This window comes from Diadema antillarum, unplaced genomic scaffold, assembly GCF_040938485.1.
Source record: "Diadema antillarum isolate AM-2024a unplaced genomic scaffold, OU_Dant_1.0 seq00000103_RagTag, whole genome shotgun sequence".
In the NCBI taxonomy this organism is placed as follows: domain Eukaryota; kingdom Metazoa; phylum Echinodermata; class Echinoidea; order Diadematoida; family Diadematidae; genus Diadema; species Diadema antillarum.
This window is the reverse complement of record NW_027271190.1, coordinates 352,630-378,526: the sequence shown is the minus strand read 5'-3', so window position 1 is coordinate 378,526 and position 25,897 is coordinate 352,630. Positions and strand designations below refer to the sequence as shown.

Genomic DNA, 25,897 nt, shown 5'->3' with positions numbered 1-25,897 from the left:
TTTTCCCTTTCTTTGTCGTCAAGGTGTCGGAGTGAACGTTTCCAACAGCGTCCCCACGACCTGCATCAACGACATCCTCCACAAGTACAACGCCGAAAAGGGCACCAACCTCAGCCCCATTTCCATGGAGATGGTCATAGCGCGCAGCATCACGGAGATGGAGCGGATGATCAACGCCTTCCAGGAGAAGGGAGCGGAAAGCTTTCTGCCGGTCTACTACAAGCGCTGGCTCCATAGGTACAGTATGGCAGGCTGAAGCCTATTATGAAGAGAGTATCTGCCTTGTAAAGGGCTCAACTATGGGTGCGTTCGAGCGCTCTAAAGCGAATCAAAGCGAACTGAACTAAAGCGCACTGTACCGTACTGTGCCAGATTTGGAGCGTTTGAGCATTCTCTTGAGAAAGCGTACCTCATGAGTTATTTGTAGAAGGGGTCACGCATTTTGTAGAAGAGGTCACGCATTTTGTAGCAAAAGGGTCATTCACCTGGAGCTCTTGAACTACTTTCAGCTGTCCCAAACGAAAAGAACGATGTCTTTGCATTATGACACATGCGCAATATGATAGGCGCACTCTTCACATGCAAAGTTTTGATATGCTTTTGGTACCCTTTTCGAGCACATCAGGAAGTGGTCCACTTTTGGCTTGGTACTGTACGGTACGGTACACTTTAGGAGCGTTCAAGCGCTCCTCTGGCATGGATACAGTACGGTACAGTTTGCTTTAGGAGAGTATTTGAACGCACCCTATGCTCTCATGATCATTTAACCCTTACTGTGCTTTGCTGATTAGCATGATGCAAGTGCTTTCTTCGCTGATTGGCAAAAGTTGTCTGGAAACTACAAAATAAGAAACAGCTGTAGTTGTTTCTTATTTTTGTATTGAGATTTTATATTTGTTGCATTTCTTTCTTTTTTATTTGCTGTTGTGTTTGTTCTTTTGTTTGTTTGTTTATTTGTTTATGTGTATGTTTGTTTTTATGGAGGGGGAGTGGTAACCAAATGCAAATAAAAGAGCTTGGCAAGTTATCAGATAGATGCATGAACATACGAAGGGTTTCTGCAAGTTTACAGAAACAAGGCATACGGAGTGTATGTCATTGTGAACCATAATTGGCACACCAAATAGTCAATTACATACATTACATGAGGACACTGCGCTGACCGGGATCTTAATATCCATTTTGATCAATGCAGTGATGCCAAGGTAAGGCTGGAGAGGCCCGACGGTGAGGAAGTGACCATCACTGGTCTGGACAAGAGCGGCTTCCTATCGGTCAGACGGCAAGATGGCTCCCTTCACAGCGTGCAGCCCGACGGCAACAGCTTTGACATGCTCCAGAACCTCATCACCATCAAGACCAGCAAGCACTGAGGGTGATGATGGACCACACCCACCCGGTCCTGGTTCCCCACTAAGTCTCGTCTCTCTACACCAGCTTCGACATGCTCCAGAACCTTATCACCATTAAGACCAGCAAGCACTGAGGGAGGTGATGGACCACACCCACCCCCCCCTCCCAGTTCCCCACCAAGGCCCGTCTCTCTACAACAGCTTTGACATGCTCCAGAGCGTTATCTTTTATCTTGCTGGTCTTTAATTAAACCAGCAAGCACTGAGGGAAGCGGTGGACCACACCCTCCCCATCCGGATTCCCCGGTCGTGTATTCCTACTTTGCCCTATCCCTCCCCCCCCCCCCCCCCCCCCCCCCCCCCCCCGAACCACCCACCAGTACTCTTGGATTGAGACAACATCAGTCTTTCTCCACTAGTGACATCAATCCCGCAGGACCAGTAGCAAACTATGAGGACACCTTCAGAACCTCTGTTTCAAGGTCCCTCCATTTAACCCATTCCATACGGGAACCTGGTGGCCTGTGTATTAAGTCTATGGGGATTTCAGAATTCAGCATGGAATGGGTTAAGAGGTGCTATTGGGGGATATGGACTACCCTTTTCCCTTCTCCTCCCCATCCAACCTTAGTTAATACTTCCATTCTAGAACAATTAATGCGTATCGACTTTTAAAACAAAATGAACATTGTGCAGCTGATAGAAACTTAACCAGGGTTTTATACTCACTTTTCAGATTACACACAGTTGGTGGTGTTGAGGAGGGATTAGAAGTACATTGTAGATGTTGCCTTGCCCATTTTCCATGTTAGATACTATGCCCGTCATTGCCATAGGGGAATATACTAGTAGAAACAAAAACAAATTCAGTCTCAAAGCATTTTGGGCAAGGGCATGATTAGACCAATATCAAACCAAATTTTCTGAATTTATTAAAGCAGTGAATGATTTTTCCCCCCGCAACTTATTACAATATACACCCAACTATAATTCAAACATTATGAATGAAGCTCGGCGATTACATTTCATCCTTTCTACCAATGATAATTTCCAAAGATAATATTGATAGTATCAAACAAAGGAAAATGAATTTATTCATATACAGACACCTGTCTTCAGTAGAGAAAAATTATACTATCAGAGATTAATATCATGTAGAAGGTCTGTATGACAACAAGTTTGTGCATTAATCCCCTCCTTTTTTTCTTTTTTTTTCGGGGGGGGGGGGGGGGGGGGAGGGGAGGGTGTGCTGTTCATCAGCATTCATCCTTTCAATAGTGAGCCAGCTATATTGGACTATTTAATTCTGTCTGCAGCTTCAAAACTGCTAGTAATCAAACAAGGAATTAAGAGCTGGGTTCAATGGAATCTAGGTTTTTCAAGCAATTTGCATTCTTCAAGTCCATGGAGATATCATGTGCAGTAACAAGCACTGCAGAAAATACTGCAAGGGCAGTGAGATTTACTCTCTTTTTCTGTTGATGATGCTGTTTATTTTTCAAGGTATATACTGGTACTTGTTTTGTCTTGCAACTCAGTCACTAATAAATCATCTTTGTAGATATATAGTTATGATTTCTTGGTATTTTTTCATTTCAAATAAAGCTCATGTAGCTTTAGCGGTGGCTGAGTGAAGTACTTTTAGATACCATATCTTAGATACAATATTTCTCAGATTACACTTGTAAGTTTGATGTTAAATAGTTTTCACAAAGTTGAAGTCCTGTTTAGGCAGGTCTCCCCAGTTTTTAGCTGTGCAGTATGTCCAAAAAAGAATTACAATCAGATTTTCGCATTGATAACATCCAAAATGATTAAACTGTCTAAATGCTACTTCAGGATCTTAAAATATAACATCTTAGCTCTATTTTGCAGAAAACCCCATTCAATTTGGTTAAGCAGTCACAGAGAAATTTGGATTGTTGTAAAGCATGTCATGAGTCTGATTCTTCCAAGTTTAGCATTTGGATGCTCTCGTGTGTGAGCACAATAGACAGAACTTGGAGGGAAGAGATTCCTGACATGCTCTACAAAATTCCTCATTTCTCCATGACCACTGAAGCAAATCGAATTGGGTTTTCTGTAAGATGTGGGCAATGGGTTATAGTTTCGTACCTTGAAATTGTATTTGGATTGATTCACTATTTTTAAAGTTATCATTGCGGAGGGTCCCGTTGTAATTTTTTGGGGGACATATGGTAGTTGTCAGTTGATATCACTCCGCTGAGTAGCATTGAATAACAGATTTTTGACCCAATGAACTCATTTGATATGCCTTGAAATTTGCAGATTAACCATGCATTCATTGTAAGTACTTAGGGTGTCTTCTCAATGCTGATTGCTTGGTTTCACTTATTCTTTCCATTCGGGCTTACAATGTTGTAATTTGATTTTTCTTTTTCATACCTCCACCACAAAATGCCAACAGAGGCATTATGTTTTTGGATTGTCCGTCCATCCATGAACAACCTTACATAACTTTTAAGAACAATTTAAGGTATCCAAGTAAACTTGACACATGTATGTATGATTGCATGAAGCTGCACCTATCCATTTGTGGGCACACACACTCAGTGCCAAAGGTCATAGGTTAGGGTCAAATTAATACAATTTCATGATTTCTCCCATATCTCTCCAGTGCCCGAAGGTATTCTGATGAAACTTAGTTCATACATGTGTTACCAGATAAAGATTCTCTAGAAAAAGTTTACAACAAGGGATCACAGGTCAAAGGTCAAGTGAAAATGTTCAAATTCTACATTTTTCTCCATATCTCAGAAATGGCTCAGTACATACACAGTACACATACGTGTATTGCCTGACAATGAAGTTTTGGGCCATGAGGTCAAAGGTCAAGGGTCAATGGTTACATATTACCGCTTAAAAACAGTGTGTATCTACAGGAGATCATCCTAATAGTATTTTTAAGGGTAGTAGAAGTGCATAAAGCTACTATTCTGGAAAATGCCAGGTGGTATATTGAATGGCAGCTCCAAATTTTAGAGAAAAAATATGGTAAGTCACTTATTAATTTCTGCAGAGCTCCTGAGCACATCATGGTGCACCCGCTTACAGCCACAATAACTAACACTCGGCTAATACTGAATGTAACAACAATGAGACCTTCAAATTTAAAGATACATTGTACCACGAACACAACTTTTTTTTAATATGGTTTTTGTGTGTGTTTGTAGTGTTTTGAAGTTGGTTTTTTGATAAATTATCCAGAAACCAGCGTGCAGCTAGTGCACTTTTGTGGTCAGTACTGCAGCTAATGGTAATTATTCAACAACAGCAACATAAATATTTGTTACATGTCCCTTTGGTTTATTGCCACTTGGCCTGCTATCAGATGGTTTACTTCCCAGTTCGTCCAGCACCACTATGGCTAAACTCACTTGGTCTACCATCAATTTCGTCTAATGCCCAGTTTGGCTACTTATCGTTTCGTCTAATGACCAAAATGGTCTAACTTGCCAATACTGGGCACCTGAGGGATGTCTTCTTGTGTGACACTTTGGACTTGTGGAATGAGAATTGGGCAAGTGCGGTCCCACTCATAAAAAGCTTTGCAGCAGTTTAAATTTTTATCGTGATAAGAATTTGCAGTGACTAAAGATGATGCAGCATTTCAGTCTAAATGCCTGCTGATGTGGAAATAATATTCTAAAGAGGATTTGTACATTGTACAGAAACTTGAAAGACGTTTCCTTTCCATATTGTGTAGATAGATGGTTTGTCTGCTTTATATAATCTTTGAATTGCTTGAAGAACTGCTGTTGACTCTATGTACATACCTTTATACAATATTATTGATGGCCTGAAAGATACAAGGCCGATTTCCTGTTCATAAAAAAAGGAAAATGACTACATTCAATGGATGAAGAAACATCCTTTTGGTTTTTTTTACATGTGTGTGCAATGAACTGATCATAGTATTATGATTATCTGTCATGGGACATTTCATATATTTTTCAATGCTAATCTCGCATATCATTTTCAATTGTTCATCTTTTCTCCACTACAAGATTCTTCCGTGAACTCAGTGAAGCAAACTTCAAAATGTATTTTTGATGCAATCATAACAGAGAGTTAGCTCAAAAGTAGGCTGCATTGTCTCAGTTTAACAAGAAAATGTACAAAACTCATGATACTGCTTCAGAAAGCACTTTATGCTGTTTTGGTACCTGTGGTAATTGCAGTTACTATGGCAATGGTTACTAAGCAACCAACCAGCTGTGAGCATATTAGTTGTCCATGTAACTGCTGTTATTTTGACTTCTAGTTAATTTACATTACTTTATTAGATTAGGTTTTAGATCTCATTCCTTGTTTACAGGTTGCCAATTCCTGCAGAATATCCTGCTAAATTTGAATGTCCCTAACCATTTCTTTTTTCTTCTTTTTTTGTGGGGGGGGGGGGGGGGGGATGGGAAGAGAATTTCAACCATTTCACTTGGTGTCAGTTTCCATAAAGGCCCTTTGACAAAGTAACAAGTGATGCATATACACTGTAGTTTGTTTGTTTTGGGTTTTTCATGGCTCATTTCATCACTGTTTTCCTATTGAAATGGAGCAGAACATCCATGTAATTATGTTGAAGTTTCAATATACAGTGAAACTGACTTGTTAAAATTTTTGGTATACATACATGTATGTTAAGGGGGAAAATGCACCAGTTGGAGATAGTAAGACATCTCAAACAAAAACATTCTTATGTAAGAGATATTATCTACTAAATGATGAGGAAAACCTACAGAAGGAACCATAGACTGTGCCCTGCATCATGCAGTAAGAAGGATGTTAATGTCTACAAAGTGTAGATGAGTAGTTTACTCTCTGAATTCATTTGTTGATGCCGTTTGGCATTTACAGTTGACTGCCTTAAGTACTAGAGTTTTTACCCTCAAGGGAAGCAGCACAGCATAAGTTAATTTCATTCATTTTGTATTCATAAACTATCATAATGCATGCCACCCGAGATAAAGTGGCAAGAATTCTTCCTTGCTGATTGGAATCATAGCTATTTTTATGCCAAGAGCTTTAAAAGAAAAAAAGGAAAGAAATTGATGGCTCTCAGAAGGCTGATTTTCTTCTGTTTTGTAGCCTTTTCAAAGTTAAAGAGAGATGGAAATTCTTTTTACCATTCGACTTAGTTTATTATACCAATATACACAGGATATTCGTATCATATACATGCATCTCTTCTTGTGTGTTGGTATAATATCATACTACAGTGCAGTAGAATTGATGGTAGTGATACATAAATTTAGTGATGAGATGGGTTTTTTCTTTTCTTTTTAGAAACATAGACTCTCTTACTTCTTTTTTTTTCTTTTCTTTTTTGGTGTTCATCACATTCATTTATCATCCCAGCTTATACAAATTAATGAAATTATTTTGTATTTCTCTTCTATTTGCCAATTTAAGTCGACTTTTTATCTGTGCCGAATTTTTTGCACACACTGCAAAACGTGAATTGACAATGTGACTTTTTACGGGTGCAAAGCAGGAATGTTTATTTTGTTTGATTTGGATTATTCATCTTGACATGTTAATAAATGAATGATTCTGTTCAACAGGTCCATCGCCTTCTAGTTTCTTGTTGTTGCTATTCTGTTGTTATTTTCATCAAAAACAAAACAAATAGTTGCTAAGATAGCAATTGTAATGACAAGAATCGTGCTTCCTGATTGACTGTTGCTATCGGAAGTTGTTATAACATAAGCTGTTATTCAGATATCTTGATTTATTTACGGTGTATTTATTTATCTATCGATCTATCTATCTATCTGTCTATCTACTGTAAAACGAGGAATGTTCGCGTGCATTTTAATTTCGTGAATTTGGCGAGTGCCAAAATTCACGAAATTAAAATGCACGCAAAATTTCTTGTCTGCACTATATGCATTGAACGCCAGTGGGAATTCGTGAAAATTTCGTGCTGCGAATATACCATGTTTTACAATATCTATCTATCAGTCCATCTATCTATCTATCTATCTATCTGTCTATCGATCTATCTATCTATCTATCTGTCTATCTATCTATCTATCTATCTATCTATCTATCTGTCTCTTCATCTATCTATCTATCTATCTATCTATCTGTCTGTCTATCTATCTATCTATCTATCTATCTGTCTGTCTGTCTACCGGTATTATATAGAGAGAGAGGTGGGGGGGGGGGGGGGGGGGGGGTAAACACTGACATATAATGGATTAAGAACAAATGTGTTTGACAAATGAATATTGGGGGAAATTCATTTAAATTCAGAGCATAGAATACATGCGTAGCAGAGCCGTAGGAATGCGCACCCAACGCCCCCCCCCCCCCAAGCCTGAGCATAACATCCATGTTTCCATGATACCAATGAACGACATTGTAAGGGAAATACGGGTAGAATCGGTCAAGCGCCACCTACGCCGAACGGTTGCTCAACCAGACCTCGTTTCGAGGCAACACTCGACGCAAGGTTCTACAAGCTCAGTATTGCGGCTACCAGCATTCATGATGTGATGCAGCTATCTTTGTTTTTGTTGTTTGCATCTTTGCAAAAATAAATCTAAATCCATTTCAATGAATCCTGGGAAATACTCAATGTACGTGTAATTGGGCATGTAGATGGTTGCAAGTTTTTACAACTTGCGATTAAAAAAAAAAAGAACTATAAAGGTTTTATAGACATTAGAAATAATTCAAAATAATAATGACCCTCCATGCTATTAATTGTACAAACCTTCACCCACTTGTCTACATAATGCTAACAATGTTACTTTTCTGGCAGATTACTAGTATTGTACAGTCTGTACAAGGTAGGGGAAATTACCACATACATGATATAACTAAATTGCGATATTGTGCCCTGGCGTAGTCATGTTGTTTTAAACTGAAAATGTCAGAAGGAGGATAAAGACACATATATACACACACAGAGAAAAGGGAAAAAGACTCCATAGAATAGATCGTAGGAAGATTGGATTTTGACTTACCGGTAAATCAATGAAGGGATAATTGCAGTAACGGGGAATTAAATCTAACTGTAATAAGAAACAACAACTCGACACACAATATTTGTAATATTTTGTTTCATTGTCGAGCTTATCGTCTGACGTATTTAAAACGATTAACAGTTAAACTTTCCTTACGCGCTTATTATCTACGTTTGTAACTATAAACACATATGATGCAAGAGGGGAAATATTTCAAGTATCTTGTTAATGTTTTTATTTTTCGGATTAGATAACTTGATTATCGTCTTTTGCGTAGGTTAAATCCTTTGTTTTTTAAGTTTACCTTAGGAATTATCTTTATCAGAACATTTGCATCGTAAATCAATTAGTACTCCTTAAATCATCATGATAACAATCCGTAAATTGATTGTATTCCTGCGCTCACGTAATCCTCCCCGAGAACTCATCCCACGGATCACGTTAACCAAAGATTAATCGTGGAGGGAGCCCTTTCACCCTTTTCCGCCGGAAGTGTTTGAACTCAAGAAGGTGTAAAGAGGGGGCAAAGCTTGTGCGTAGTGCGCGCTCTGAGCCGGAAGCTGTGGCTGAGACTTCTGTCACGGTCTCTTCACCTAGCTCACGTCAGACGATAATTAGACGACGAACAGGTGCAGGGGAGAGTGACCCAGGCGCCAAAATAGGCACGTGTGACAAGCTGTCATTCCGACCCCTCCATTTCTCTTCAATCCACAACCCCCACCCTCATCCACCCCATCTAAACTCCTTCATTATACTCCTGTGTTTTAGCTCTCACTGTATTTTACAAAGCCGTTTTGATCACTAGCAGTTTCTTTTAACATTTCTGACAATCACTAAGATGACGATGTTGACGGTAATTACAATAAAATTGACACAAAAAAAATAATGAAAATGATATTGGTGTTGGCGAAGGCATTCATCGAAGATAGCACCTTGTGCTACACCACTACCATTTTGAAGGGCTCTGCTGCAGCTATTAAACCTTAATCACTGTAATTGTATTCATTTTGAACAATTACAAAACCATCAGCGTGCCGCGTACATTCGAGTCGGACGGGGTTCGAACCCAAGATCTGCTGTTGTAAAGTCTAGAGCCTTATTAGCTACGTACCACTGTGCGCCTATCATATCTACTACAGAGTACCAGAGTGATGATGTCACAGTCTTTTGTTATAGCTTGGGTTTGAACCAGATGCAAGCATGGTTAGCAACAATGGTATTCACAGATAATTAATTCGGTCCAGGTGAGGTTGTTTAGAACCAGTTTCCACGCCGATAAATGCCAATGACATCACACTTTACTCTTTTCATCTTGATAAGTCATTAATGATAATAATGTGAGTTTTGCTGACCAATTCGTCGGGTTCATGCGTTGCTCTTTGCTGGAAGTCAGACGAAATGCTGCAAGCTGACGAGATGAATGCTTTGTGATTGTCGCACATCATAATAGTCTCCTTGGTGGGCTGTTCATACAGCTGACGAAACTTTAGTCAAAATTCTCGACAAATAAAATAGTAGCATGATGTCTTCTCTAACAATTGCGCAGATAGGTCTTAAAGGAAGCTGCGCCGGCTGGGCCCCTTGATGCTGCTGAGGACTTGTGCGCAAACTGGTCTATCTATCCAAAGAGCTACCTCTTTGATCTCTCTGAATTCGAATGCATGTAAGATTATCTTTAAAGGGACTGTACAGTACTGATTGAGGTAAGGGATTTATGTTTTGAACATTTCTAAGTGAGATAATGAGAAACCTCTTATGAAATATGAAAGAGCATGTAATTCTAAGAAGGATTCAATGTTTATTTGATGAAAATTGGTTTTGAAATGGCTGAGATATAAAAAAAAGTGATAATAATAAAAGGCGACATGCCGCAACTTTATTAGGATCTCTTTGTTTCACCTTGTTTTGGGATATCTCAGCCATTTCAAAACCGATTTTCATCAAATAAACTTTTGATACCCTTTAGAATTGCATGCTCTTTGACATCTCATAGAGTGGTTTCTGAATATCTCGCAAAATGTTAAAAGCTAAATCCTCACCTCGACCAGAACTGTACACACCCTTTAATGCCATATAAAGTGACGTGAGATCTAAAGATATCCATTGTCATTGTCACTAGATTTAAATTCCACTTACTGGATGTTATCCTTTCATTTCAGTAACTCGCCTAACAAAGCCACGTACAGCGGTATGGTATAGTGACATATCCGCTATAATCACACAATTGACTATTGTCTTATAGTGTAACTCCCTTTCTACACAATAATTATTTAGTTCACGAAAAACATGAAGGAAAACAAAAATTGGTGAGCACAGCTCCACATAATGATAAAATCTCGAGCTCCCAGTAATCGATACCGTGATAGACAGTCAGTTTCATTGGGCAACCAGCTGCAGATGGAATACATTATTGTTCAGCTGATTATCGACCGGATTCTGGAAATGATTTGAATGCTGACATTGTCGATCATTTCTATTTGAGTTGTGCCTGTCCATCTGTCAATCCTCTCTCTCTCCCTACCCCCCCCCCCCTCTCTCTCTCTTTCTCTTTCATTTGTTTTTTTCTATCTCATTCGTGTAAAGGCACAGTATTAAAGACGTCTACATGATCACATCACACAAACACTGTACACACACACACATATACTCATGAGCGTTACACATATTTCATTCATTGTTCATCTATCCGTCTATCTATTTACCTATTGATTCGTCTTGGTGCGCTTTGAAATAGTGAGTGCAAAATACTCTCGTCGATTAAAAATAACTACCTTTGTTAGTTCTGACATTCGAACTATGCCATCGCTTTGTTTCGAGGTGTGAAAATCTGGGAACAAAGAACATTGACGCTTGTAGATTTCGGACAATCTCTACGCAGTCAAAACATGATGTTTTTAATGTTCAGTTACCCGCTGCACGAGCCGAGCTAGAACTCTGCCATTGTTGCGACGATGTTTTGAAAGAACATAAATTGTGAGATTAATAGTCGCAAAACGTAGGTATCATTCTTATCAATTTCATCTCAGTTGCTTGATACATACTCTAGCTTGTTCCTAAATTTCATCCTGAAACCAGTGAAAATCAGAGTATACTTATCGACATTAACTCCGGGCATCAACTTAATTTTTTTAGAGTGAGTCTGTTAAACGACAGTAAATTGCAAATGTTCTGTTTTAAATAAATGACTGCATTTAATCAAACTATACCATGGGTTCATTTCACAAATTATCATTGTGCAAAAACGTCAAGAATTAATGGGAAAATTTCGAAAAACCAGTGTGCTCAATTAGAAAAAAAATTCTTATCAAGGCTTGGGTTTAAAGCATCATTATTTCAGACACTTTATGAAAGGAAAGGGAGAAAAAAAGAAGTAAAATGCAACAGGGAACCATTCAAAAACAGTGGTGGCCCAAGCTGGCTGTACAAATGGAGGTGGATGGGGGTGGGGAGGCCAAAGGATTGAGAAAGTTACGTTCAGAAACATTGTTTGCTGAAGTGCTCAAGTAGCCACTTGAGATTTTATTCATGGTGAAAATTGCTTCCTTTTTCTCTCACTTTGGGGACACATTGTACAGTTTGGTCCACACCCCTCCCCTCACACTGCACGTGTGATATCCATCTCGTAAACATAACACCTGCGTGTGTGCGTCTGGTTTGTGTGTGTGTGAGTTGGTGTGAGTGTACATGTATGTGTGCTGTGTGTTACGTGTTATATCAAAAAAAGTGTATAGTACTCGGGCTTATGTGTAGCAGTGTTGGTCAGCATTTAAAATCACTTTGTGAATCACAGCTTTTATTTTGGTAACTAAACCAACAAGAAAGATGAAAGATCATCTTGGTATTTTGATAATGTTTTAGATATAAGAAATCACTCGAGTTTGATTGAATGTTTTTTATGGATATCTCAATTGTATGTTATAGTTTGTAGAATCTAAAATAAAGGAAAGTGGACGAAGTTCCACTGCATTCTATAAAGATAAAGATGTTGACATGGGGATATATAGCGGAACAATACCTTTTTGTTTCCTTTTGGTTGCTTATTGCCTTGAATTCAACATTGCCATAATTGTAATAAAATATCCACAAGTCACTATATCGTGTGATCTGTCTATCATTTGTGAACATTGGGGTGCATTTAGGTGAATTGCAAGTCGATATCCAAACTGACTTTGATGTACCAAAAGAAATACAGAATTTTCATTAAGATCTAAACATTGGAAAAAAATTTACCACCGGTGGTGTTTGTTACTCGTTAATCCAAATATAAATAAGGTTCGTTATTCCGAAGGTTTGTTATTCCGAACCACACAGATTCTGTATACCTAGATGTTCGTTGATTCGAAAATGAACACACATTATTTTTGTGGCGTTATTCAGAAGGTAAGTGATTCCAAAAGTGAAACAAGGTTCGTTATTCCGATGGTTCGTTAATCAATAATTGAAGTGAATTTCGTTATTCCGAAGGTTCTTTAATCTGACTATGTTAAAATTAATATAAAGAGGTTCGTTATTCTGAAGGTTCGTTAATCCAAAATTGAGAAGAAGGTGCTAACGAACCGTATTTCGCTTTCAGAACTTTCGGAATTACAAACTTTATTTAATTTTCGGAATTACAAACCTTCGAAACAACTAAACAAGTAAAATATTCATTTGCACGCGAATGTATTGTACGAATCACGTTTTTCTGTCTTTTGTCGACACTATCATTTTGATGATAAGGACGTATTTTTTATTGATATCTTTCAAGCTAGAAAACTTGTCCATCATCGCAACAAAAAAATGCATTATGGAAACTTAATTCTAAGAATTGAACAGTATAAATGTGCAGGGAAGGATTCAAAACTCAAACCTGTTTATACATCCTGAGCCTTATCCACTACGCCACTGTGCAAATAAATGTATTGAATATAGGTACAGAAGTTTGGGACGATTGTAACTAGAAAAGGATTCGGAGGGCGCAGACCTCAGACGAGCAGCTCATTCCACGCATTGTGATTCCAGCCCTATATACACTCAGCAAAAAAAGAAAGTAAACACTTTTTCAAGTTTATATTTCTCATAGAATGTTTGGCTAAAACTTAATGAATTATATACCATACTGAAGGTAATTTAATTGGCTATCAGCCTAGTAGGTCAATGGAAAGGGAAACTTTACGCATGAGTGAACATCTTTCTTTTTCTCTTCCAAGGCACAAAAGCAAAAATTGCAGAATTGAACAAGTTGTTATTCATGAGCAAGTGCTCTTTCATATAACAAGAACAAAATACAAATTTAACACAATTAGATACATGAATTAAGTGGCAAAAATAAACCTTTGATCTCTATGATATCTTTGAAGCCCAAAATATTAATAAAGGCCAAAAAGTAAGGGAGAAAAATGAAGAATCTTAGGTCAAACCCATATTCCAAAGTAATAAGAGAAGAAGCAATATTAACAGAAATGGTAGAAATTTCAATTTGTTTTCAAATTAGGAAAATTGTAAATAATATTTAGTTCTTAAATTTATCTCATGAACCCTTAAATAATTACTAAATAAGAAGAGCAAAATAAAGAAATTTTGTTTATTTAATCATCTTTATGTCATTACTTCCCATGTCGTTTAAAGTTTAAAGGACAAGTTCACCTTCATTAACATAAGGACTGAGAGAATGTAGCAACATTAGTAGAACACATCATTGAAAGTTTGAGGAAAATCGGACAATCCGTTCAAAAGTTATGAATTTTTGAAGTTTTTGTGCAGTCACCGCTGGATGAGAAGACTACTGCAGTGTACGATGTCACATGCGTACAACAATATAAGGAAAATATAAAGAGAATTTCACAAAATTTCATCTTTTGAAAAAAGTACACATTCCCTTGACTCGTTACTGACATGAATTATGTTATGGGTAATATTATTTCCATTGCCTTTAGAAAGAGGCAAGTCAAGTGCTCTTTTATTATGCGAAAAAAAGTGAAAATATGTTGAATTTTCTTTACATTTTCTTTATACTGTTGTACTCAGATGACATCACGAGCCTTAGTAGTCTCCTCATCCAGCGGTTCCAACACAAAAGTTTTAAAAATTCATAACTTTTTCCTCGAGTGTCCAATTTTCCTCAAACTTTCACTGATGTGTTCTACTAATATTGCTGCATTCTCTCAATCCTTATGTTAATGAAGGTGAACTTGTCCTTTAAGCTGACAGAAAATTCTTATTTCCCCTTTAGTTTCCAATTTTCTTTTTGTTTGAAATTATAAAGAGATAAAGAGAACAAAAAATTGTTTTTGCTATTTCATTCATGTCTCTCACTGTGTTAAACTGGCTTTTTGTTGTCATTGTTATCTTGAAGGGCATTGCCATATGAAAGACAACCTATCAGATATTGCAATTTTTACTTTTGTGCCTTGGCGGGCTAAAATGAATGTGTTCACTCATGCGTAAAGTTTACTTTTGTATTAACCTACTAGCCTGATAGCCAATTAAATTACCTTTAATATGCCATATAATACACTGATTTTCACCAAAACCTTCTACGAAAAATATGACCTCGAAAAAGTGTTTACTTTCTTCTTTTTTTTTTGCTGAGTGTATCATAGTCCTACATTCATATCGTCTGCTTTATTAGATTCCTCGAGCATCAAAAGATACCTTTAGCATTTAGCATCAAAGTGATGTCATTGTTAGTTTAATAGCTATTCACAAGTGGTCCTATCTCCCAATGATAAAGCACGCTTGAAAAATGAAATAAAATCCTGGATCTATAGTAGACGGAAATCGGATCACTACCAAAATTTAATCATCTGTACTTATGTTCCTTGTGTCATTATCAACATTTCTTGAAAAGTTCATTCAAATCCGTACATTACTTTTTGAGTTATTTTGCAAACAAACTATCAGACAAATTTAATAATCAAACGAACGCCGACAAAAACATAACCTCCTTTGTGGAGGTAACTAGGCCCTTAGAGGGGTAAATATCCACAGATTCTTATTATCATCATCGGTAAACTGGACTATTGGAATTTTGTTAAATAAATCTCAGAACAAGCTAACTTGCCCTCAACAATGGAAATGGAATGTGTTCTGTTTGACTTTTCACTGATTTCTACAAATTCACTGGGCGCTTTCAAGTTCCCTTTAATGACTAAAAAAAGGAAGAAAGACCTCAACTCTCAAATCTCACAAATTGAGCGAGTAAAATGACCAGAATATAATGAGCTTTCAAACCTAGCTTTCGGCTTCTGACGTTTCCCTTTACACCTTGCGAAATAAAGCTACTCCCTTTCATATGGTAAGTTCTTGTAATTTCATGCAACCAGCATGTTTGCTTAACTTTATCCTAACTATAATGCAGCAGGAACTAATTCAGTATGATTCTGGAGTTCAAGAAAAGTACTCGAAAGTCTTCCAAGAGAAAATTGAAAAAGGTATAGTTGCAAATTACTTTGAACATCTGAAAGTCATTCTACAGTAGAGAAAATAAGTGATTTCCTCTTTCGAAACTTGAGGTGACGCACGTTGCCATGTATCCACAGAAGTTAGACTTTTCGCTTTTCGACGAAGGCAGTATTGAAGGCCTTCAAGACGACGATTGCATAACAATGTGGGAGGAAAAAGACACATGAGAGCGGCTTCGTTTGAAATGCAAATGAACCTGGTGAAGTGAAAGGTTTGCTATCTGATTCAAGGTTCTGTTTGCGGAAGTGGCGCGCTAATGCCAAAGAGAGGTAAATGACCTGTGGAAGAAGACGTAATAAGAGAGTTGTTTGGCTATTTTCTTTGACGCATGATCCTAGTCCGCTTTTTGAAACGGTCCGCCGTTATTCCAAAGCAATGTCATTGTGGTGTACTCTCGACTTAAAAACAAGACAACGACACACTGTACAGTGTTGTTGTTGTTGTTTTTTTTTTTGTCAACCTTGGTCGGCTTTGGTCAATCTATTATGTCTGTACGCAAAATTGCTATACATCTAGCAATACACCTCAACTCTGAGACTCTCTACCCCCGCCCCCTCTCTTGGCCACCTCCAATGACATGCGAAGGAGGGCCTTATTTAAGTTTTATAAAGCGGTCAAGGAGGAGGAGGATCTGGTACTAGTTTACTACGACAATTAAATTTGAAAAAGAAAGGCTGATATCAACTTATTAAGTTAACAACAACTTCATAATAGACAGACTGAAACTATGGGAAATTTGTAACTTGTGCAAAAACTCCTACTTCAGGGCATACAAAAGGCTCAAATACAAAAAGGGAATTCGTCTCAGTACATTATATTCTAACTTTCTCGATTGTATTGATCTTATTTGACATCATGTGAATTTGAATGCGCCATTCGACACAAGTCGATTGAATCATGTTAATACTACTTTCGGAAGAAGGTATTAATGAACCCTGTTAAAGACTAAAACATTACTGAAAGATTGAAAAATACCTTCTCCCTCCTCAACAATAAACGGCCGAAGGAGATGAATCACTTACGCGGCAAGTTGAGGGCTGTTAAGTGACACCAATTTGGTGTGATATGCTTGTTCATGGATGTAGTTCATTAAAGTTTACGCGAGTTCTATTTGTCCAATTAAAGTTTCTCCTTTCAGTCCTACGCAAACACCACTATCTCCTATATCATTTCCTGTTTGCACATTAGGGCTACTGGGAAATTAAGTCGTCACTCCTATACACCTTGCAGGCTGAGAATTGAACTTAAAAGGTACTGAAAACATTCATTTTTCCAATGAGAAAAATAAAAGTTACCCTGGTAGGTTATTCCAAGTCCCACATTTGGATTGTCAATACAAGCAAAGAATTAACAATTATATCGAAAATTCAAGAACGATGCATAGACATGTAATTATTGTGTTCTATGTGAAGATGTGGTAAACTAATCAGAGTGTTAACGTCAAAAATGTCATTACTATGGTGAAATAAAGAATGTTGGTTAATTCAAGATTCATTGATTAATCTATTGTAAGAAGCTGTGTTATTATTATCATTATATATATATATATATATATATATATATATATATATATAATTTCATATACTTTATAAGAAGAAGGAGTCTCGAGTACGCCATTTGTAGTTCCAACAAGGTTTTTATTAACAAGGTTTTTGTTAATAAAAACCTTGCTCGAACTACAAATGGCGTACTCGAGACTCCTTCTTATAATAACATTCGAAGTCCAACACATTGAAAATTCCAAGATTAACATATATATATATATTATATACATATATATATATATATATATATATTATATATATATAAATATATATATATATATATATATATATATATGTGTGTGTGTGTGTGTGTGTGTGTGTACTTGCGCGCGCATGTGTGTATGTGTGTATGTGTGAGGTTCAAGTTCAAGTTATTTAATTTCAACCCAACCAAAATGTATAATTACGATGAAAATTTAGAGTGTGCCTGGGTGGGTGTGTGCATGCGTGTGTGTGTGTGTGTGTGTGTGTTTGAAATCTGACTATGAATGACCAAAATAATGGCCAGGCCTTGATGATGATGAATGTCTCGATTTTAGTTTCCAGTTGATATCAATAATTGTTTATTACAAATTCTGAAAGTCAACGACAAATAACAGCAGATGATTAAAGGGAAGTAAACTAGGACACATCACATTTTATGAACACTGATGAATGTGTTATAAGTTATCTAAACAGTAAGAATTACTGTATTATGTAAAACTGAATATGAAAATATTGGTAGGCCTATATAGTGAAGAATTTCAGAGATTAAACACGTAAGAGAGGTTATCATTGGCGCCAGACAAACACGAGATTCACTATTTCCAATTACTGTTTAAATCAGATTGTCAGATAAAGTTTGCAAATGTAGATTTTCAAGAAGATGTCTAGGATAAGTTACATGTATAAGTAACTTTAGATTGTTTGAATCAGAATTTCATGACTGTATTCAAATGATCCCTCTCTTCATGAAAGTGCTCGATCATTATTATTTTTTTTTTGGGGGGGTGGTATCTTAATTACAGTCCCTTCTATCGAAACTATTTTTTTTTCAGCAGAATTACTAATTTTTGTCTCTTACTCCTTTTTTTTCAAAGACAAAATACTTATTCAACAGACATCAGTGAGAAATGTTTCTTTTTCCAATAATTCATTTCTACTTCATCTCATGATTTTTTATTTTTTATTTGCAAAAGGATAAAACAGTTCTTTGTAAGGTGTTTCTCGGTTTCGGTAAATGTTTTTGCGCTGCTTGGTCTATATAGATCTTTTAAATATCTTGTCATTCTTTCCAGTGTTGGAAAGAGCAGACACATTCAATGTGATGACAACAGGGACAACAGTCCGTCCCGTTTAAAGTTGCGACGGCATATTAGTTGTGTCGTTTTTACTGCCATTTGTTGAAGATTTGGTCTTTATGCCTTCCCATTTACATTAACTCCTTGTTGAAGGCTGTGAAATGCGCCACTCTCTTAACACGTTCCGTGTCGCTTACATAACGTCCCTTCATGTTTCAAAATTTCATTCAATGAGGACTTGTATAATAATGATTGTTGAAGGAGACCAAAAAACAAATGGAAGGTGTAATGATTTGATGATTGGCTAAGGTGATTTTGTTTGCAGATAAGGTTGTCGCACCTGGCGTGTACGTATCACCTTTCGAGTGGCTTGTTAAGTCATTAAGTCTTCTTTTGACATTTTCCGTTCCGAATCCGTCTAGATTGCCCTGGCCGGCTTTCACGCCGCTCTGTACCGGGAGAGATCTGGGGGAAGTTTTGCCTGCGTGTTGGTCCACACAATAAAAGAGCGGGGTAAAGATTTCGTTAAAACAAAAGGGGGTGCGTATTTTTAAAACGTGAGGTGACAACGCTTAGCAGGTTTGACGGATGTGATGGTGATCGATAGATTTCCGTTTTGTTTCCTTCTATGGGGATTGTGTAATGAGAGCACAAATTAGCATTTCGACTGTCAAAAGTCGACCGACACGTTTGGCAGAAGTTGTTAATTGTTACCTAATTATACACAATGGGCAGGAGGGAGGGGGTAAATCGGTTTTAACGCTCCGTTCGAGGGGCACACTGCATCCAACGTTTAATTGAGAGCAGTTGAACTGATACAAAATGAATGCATTTGAAATATGATTTATTCTCTCTATTTTATCTATTCTATTTATCTTGTCTAATTATATTTTTAAAGAGAAATTAACAGAGTAATCAAGTTATGTTATACATGTATACATGTATATCACATATATTAATATATTTGTGTACATGCAATGTATGTGTGTGTGTGTGTGTGTGTGTGATACATGTGTGAGTTTATATCTTTAATGCATATTGCATGTCTTGTATGATTCATATGAGTCGTGTGGTAAAGACATTATAAATTGTCATGATTGTTGAAGATCTTATCATACACTCATTTTTAGCATTTACGCAATACATTTCACAGCATGTAATTGAGTGGAATAACTAACGGCTGCTATTATTTGTGTGTGTGAGTGTGTGTGTGCGTGTGTGTGCGTGTGTATGTTACTTTGTGAAAACATTTATATCAATAAATGAATTCGAATAAAGACTGCGAAAAATTGTGTTTGTTTGTGTGTGTGTGTGTGTGTGTGTGTGTGTGTTTGTTTGTTTGTGTGGTACGTGTGTACGTGTGTATGATGTGACTGTAAGTGTGTCTAATTATGAATATGAAGAGTTGTCATTCAAAGAAAGTTCACTTTATTTCCTCCATCGCACATCACTACATGTATACCACTTTATTTACTTGTTTTAATACTTATTTGAAGAGTGGAGAAACAGCTAGAAAACAACGACAATAACAACAACAACCGCGAATACACTGATATCAAGACTGTATAAAGGTGTCTGCTGGTGACAACGTTTCTTGTGAAACTGGTCCGTTATCTTCTGACTAAGCTTGCTGAGAAGAGTCGTAAAGAAGACAGACACATTCGGAAGGCAGTCATTGATGACTCCTGCTAACTTATATTGGGGTCGTAAACGTCACACTGGGGACCGGGGTAGTCAATTGGGCAATAAGTGCTTGTTGACTCGTAAACATGACACCTTCTAGATGTTCCTGGACTCGAAGATTGACAAACATTCAGTTGTTTTGAATTTCTGTCTTGTTCTCCCCTGTCTCCATACATGACATTCAGAAAATGTAGAATGACCCTAAAGAATTTTAGCTCTTCTGCTCCTACCCGGACTTGCCTGCGTGTCCAAAGTGTGAGGCCCATAATATTCCTTCGGGCAAGTAGGAATATCGATTTCATAATGACCGGCTGTGTGGTACTTATCACGTCAACTGACCATTGCCGTTCCTGTTCATAAAAACATAATAAAATTGTATAGAATTGATGAATTTAATTTTAGAATTGAATTAAGAAGATCAACAACAACAACAACAAAAACACACACAAAAACACAAAACACACACACACACACACACACACACACACACACACATACACACACACACGCAAACACGTACACGTATACCTAAAGGCTCCACCTTAGCTGTGGTGCGGTGGCCCGGGGCCACCAAAATTTCGTACAAGATTATATTTTTGTAGCCCGATCGGGCAAGTAGGATCTAAAATGGATTATAATATCTCCTTTTATTTTTAAATTTTCCTTTTGGGCCACCAATAAAAGTTAGATACTTAAAGATACTAACGGTCAACAGAGAAAATAGTTATAGCCTCTCGTGTCGACCGATGTTAACAGATTAGTTGGCTGTTTTACCATTGTGATCAACCAAAGTGTATATATACATATATATCATATAAATATAAATATATATATATATATATATATATATATATATATATATATATATATATAATATAATGTATATTATGTAAAACATTGCTTAATCACAACAATGGCAACAGCCAGTAGTGTGTTGACATTGTTTCAAAATGCACATAATTTCAGGCAACTATATCAGCACTCTCTGTTTCTATGATAATTATAACAATATGATTATGAATTGTGTCTGTTCGGCTGTATAAAATCAGGAGAAAATAAGTGTGCATCTGTCCTGTCTGTAATCACCCACTGTGGATTTTTATGTGTGTACATCATCGACTGTGTGCACAAAGAACGAGTAGAGAGTGATAAAAAAAAACACAGATCGGAAGTCGATATGATGACGAGCATAGGTAGAAAAGTTAGATTGACACCAGGTATGCTATCGATCCGACGCATTAAATGCGTCCCAAATGATTTTCCGTCGTCTCTGACAAGCGAGCATTTTCAAAACAATGGAAGAGGCGACAATGTACGTCTCACCTGTGACGACCGCCTTTTCTTTTTAAGAACGAAACGATTCGTTTGGGAGATCAGAGGGGATCACGTGACCCGACGGCACAGAAACTGACACCAGGTGGAACCGTGAAAATCATCGATTAGGAAACGAAACGACGTATAGTTGGACAAAAGAGATTATAAGAGGTAGGCAAGACAGACTGAGGTGTTAAAAGCGGAAGTGATCAACACAACGTTACGTTAAGCCTTGCTGAATCAAACTCAGACGTTTCCAAGTGGTCTTCCATTGATCACCTTGCGAACTGCTAAGAAAACAGTTGTGACAGGAGAATTCGTCAAAAGCAAAAGCAAGAAAGAGATAGAAAGGCTCTAACCCGGTTTGCTCTTTTTTTTTCTTTCTTTCTTTATGTCTGAGATTAGGATGAAAAAGGAATCCCATCAATACGAGCTTTTCTTTACACTGAAAGGAAAGGTGGACGGAAGGAGTTAACGACTGCAGGTGTCTGTCGCTAGAAACACATCGTCTTCACTTGACAGATATTGAGGTGACAGCAGAAGAAAATGAGTAAGAGAGAGAGAGAAAGAGAATGAGACAGAGAGTGAGAGAGAGGCGCGCACGGAGAAAACAACAACAACAACAACAACAACAACAACAACAACAACAACAACAACAACACCAACAACAAACAACACCAGTCATGATATAAATGTAAAACGACTATCATGATATTGTACCATTACAAGAAAATAAGGTATACCTGCACAGACACCATAAAACTCATATGGTGATGTACGCTGAATACCACGACACGATATCCATATAAAAATGAAAGCAGTCTCATGTCGATTATGGAGTTAACAATTTTGTGATTGTGGGGATCATGATGGAAATCGAAGAAAGGAATGACTGAATATCATATCAAGATAGACAGATTAAAAGAAATAAAAAAACATGACAATCTAACACGTATACGTAAAGGGTTTGAGATGTCAGTAGATTCATTAATTATACTTTATATTTTTATAAGTTCACTGAATTGTCGAATGTATTAAAATTCTATGTGAGGAGCCCCGACTAAAACTATCATAAAAATATCTATATGAATCTGATCATACTACACAAACTGGTTCTTAGAATATAAGCCATAAATGATATAGGGGCTGCTGATTATTCATCTATCTACGTTTTACATTGACAAGGTAGACTTATTGGGAATATAGTTTGCAAGTCGCCAGCGACCTGCATTCTTAATAAGAACAATACTAATTTATGAAATATATAGAAAAATTGCATAATAGATGAAAATAAAGTAAAGTAATAACACATACAGTGTAGCTACAAACAGGATACAAATTACAGCGTAGTTTGACGTCTAACCAAGGTACATGATATTGTATGAAATTAGATATCGGAATTTACAGAGGGAAGGTGAGTATGATGGGTGGTATGGTGGGTATGATTTATCCGGTTGCATTGCACGTATCGTAACTACTGCCTCAAAAGTATATAATATTATGATTATAACCGGTTAATGGTGGAAATTATTTTGCTTTCCATTTTAAATGTTTGTTCGTGTGTTTTGATATTTGTTGCGTATCGTACAGATTTATCATCTGACCACTGCACCTCAATTATCAAACTGAGAATCTTATTGTCAACAAGTAAACTGAAACACACTGTGCATGAGTACAAATTAACTGCATGAGATTGAACGCCTCAGTTCCAACCCATTATAGTTATTTTTCATATACTTCATTCCCATAATGCTCAGGGCTCTGCTATATAAAAAAAGACCGGAAATGATCCTCATGATACACATAAATCATAACATAATAATTATGACTGATACGACGAATAAGTGTGCATCTGTTATTGTGCCTTTTGTCATGTTCTATACTCAAACGATTTTCCCCGCGCAAAATATCGTTTGGCCCTGTGTTTGAACTCGAGGCTGGCAACCACTCTCGGCCTGTACAACGCGTTCTTTAACAACAAAAATATGCATGCCCCATTTTTCATTCAGCTTTACGTGTCGGTAATTTACCATTGGTCATGGTTGACCTATTTGGCATAATTAGAGTCTAGCGATATAACAATCGCTGCCCCCGAATTTGGGACTCTGCATTGCAGCACAGGCGGAGCGTGTCCCGGTTGGTACCGAAATTTATGGGGGCAAGGGGGGCATTGGCACACTCCCTCCCCCTTTTCCAGCCAAGATCTCTGTATTATCAGGCATCGGCGCTATCACACAAATGAATTGACCAAATGCTTTTCCCATATCATTTACATAAATGATAAACTAGGCATCTAAGGTTAGAAGGAGGACACCTCGTTCTTACTTGAGATCAGTTTCAAATCAATCTTTGGTATTATTCTTTCTTTTAATAAATCTATTGAAGAAAATCACTTTATTGGCAAGCAGCGCACGACAACAACCAAAAGTGGTCTCCACTCTTTCCTCAATCATGATTAAAATAATGACATTCGCCTATCTCTTCGTAGACCTTGTCTTCATGTTTTGTTGCTAACATATCAATGGATAAATTGTTTAAAAATCCCGAGTGATCAATGATTTATATAGATACACTTGCCACTTATATTTAGGCGTCTGGTATCGAGATCTGTTTTGATTCGTTTCAAATCTACTCGTTGACAAACGTCGTGAAGTAACTTTTTAACGCCTCGTTCTAATTCTGTGTCATTGGCCAGTATGTCTGCATTTGAATTGAACATATGGCATATGTCATGAATGCTTTTGAGAGATGTTCAGTTATATCAAGTTAGCCGATCATATTGCGATATCTTCAACTGATGATGGAAAATGGGCAATCTAGTAACAAACGGGAATAAATCAAAAACACTTTGATGGCATTTCCATTTGTCCGTTATTAAGAAAAATAAAACTCTCAAAATAGGGGGAAATAGAAATATCTTATATCTTGTTATAAAATGTGCCTTATAAAGCGGGGAAGAGATTACCCCCTTCTCCAGTGCCTCAGCAAGCCCCCCCCCCCCTTTCGCCGTGGGCGCCGACTCGTCCTGAGCCGCCCCCTGTGTACGTTTTTGTCCTTGTTGTCCCTCATTGACAAATCCCTAACCTTGGAAAGCACCGCATCGGCCATGACAATGATACCATTATTGTGATGGTGATTTGTCGGGGTCGTAGGTCAAACAGCAAACTGAAGTCAATTCGTACTTGGTAAAAACAGAGAGTCACAAAAGAGGAGAAAAAAGAAAAGGAAAGACAGGAGGGGGGAAAAGAAGCACAGGAGACTGAACAGCTTCCCGTGTACGAAATGTAAGTCAACATCTTTTGCTGATCCGTTTGTACGTTGGCCTTGCTTGGATGTTCTCGTCCCATGTTCTGCTTTCCGATTTCAATTTACAAGCTACTTTTCATCTGCCTGATCATTTCATGGTCTGGTGTTCTTTCTTCCTTTCTGTCTTTACCTTTCTATTTTTTCTTTCTCTCCCCCCCCCCCCCTCTCTCTCTCTCTTCTCCCCCCCCCCCCTCTCTCTCTCTAGCTTTGACGTCGTATGAGCAGCACAAATCTTACTAATTCAGTACTTCTTTACGAGATGTGAGCTTTTCAGCTCTTTTTTCAGTTCGTTTAAAATATTGAGAACATACATTGACAATATCATTCTGATGTCAAACTGTTCGACACGGAAAGCTTACGAGCTTCAACGCGTCTTCATCAATTCCTGGATTGGAATAATTCTAGGAATATCCATGTGAATTTGCAGTCTCAGTCAATGATATAAAAGCTATACTGTGAGCCGTCTGGAAAGAACTGGATCCTCGAGGTAAGTAATTACATTTTGGTTTTCCAATGAGCATTGCCTTTATTACCATTATCAATTTTTAGGCCTATATCTCACAAATATCTTCCCTTAAACAATACAGAGGTAATACACATGGATTATCCTTTGTAATATAATTATTTTCTTTCCGTTTACTGAATAAAAGCCATTCAACTCGCTTCTATGTCTTTCTTATAGTATTCAATTTGAAGATGTCTAATGGTCCCACATCGGTTCACGTGATAGGCAATAAGTTTCAGTGGGTTTCTCTACATTTTAAAGAGGATGGCTAGTAACTGATCAGTGGGAATCAGTGGGAATGCTGAGGGATTATTGTTCCAATCCTTGTGGGATTCATTTAAGAGTACATTATATATCTATTCTTGTGTGAAAATTATTTGCTTCAGAATGGTCTCATATTCAAGTAATGTGCAGTTTAATGTTTCCAGGTAAGCGTCCCTGGTCAGTGACGGGGCATTAATCTGCACATTACTTGAAT

General features: G+C 37.4%; 1 protein-coding gene across 1 annotated transcript in view; it reads left to right on the top strand.

The window, feature by feature from the left end:
• The window catches only part of LOC139726892 (biotin--protein ligase-like), a 30,783-nt gene extending 29,410 nt beyond the window's left edge, over positions 1-1,373 (top strand). The window contains exons 10-11 of the mRNA XM_071637886.1: positions 24-237; positions 1,196-1,373. Coding sequence (XP_071493987.1) covers positions 24-237; positions 1,196-1,373 — 392 coding nt within the window. The remainder of the gene's footprint in view (positions 1-23; positions 238-1,195) is intronic.
• Positions 1,374-25,897: the final 24,524 nt, after the last annotated feature.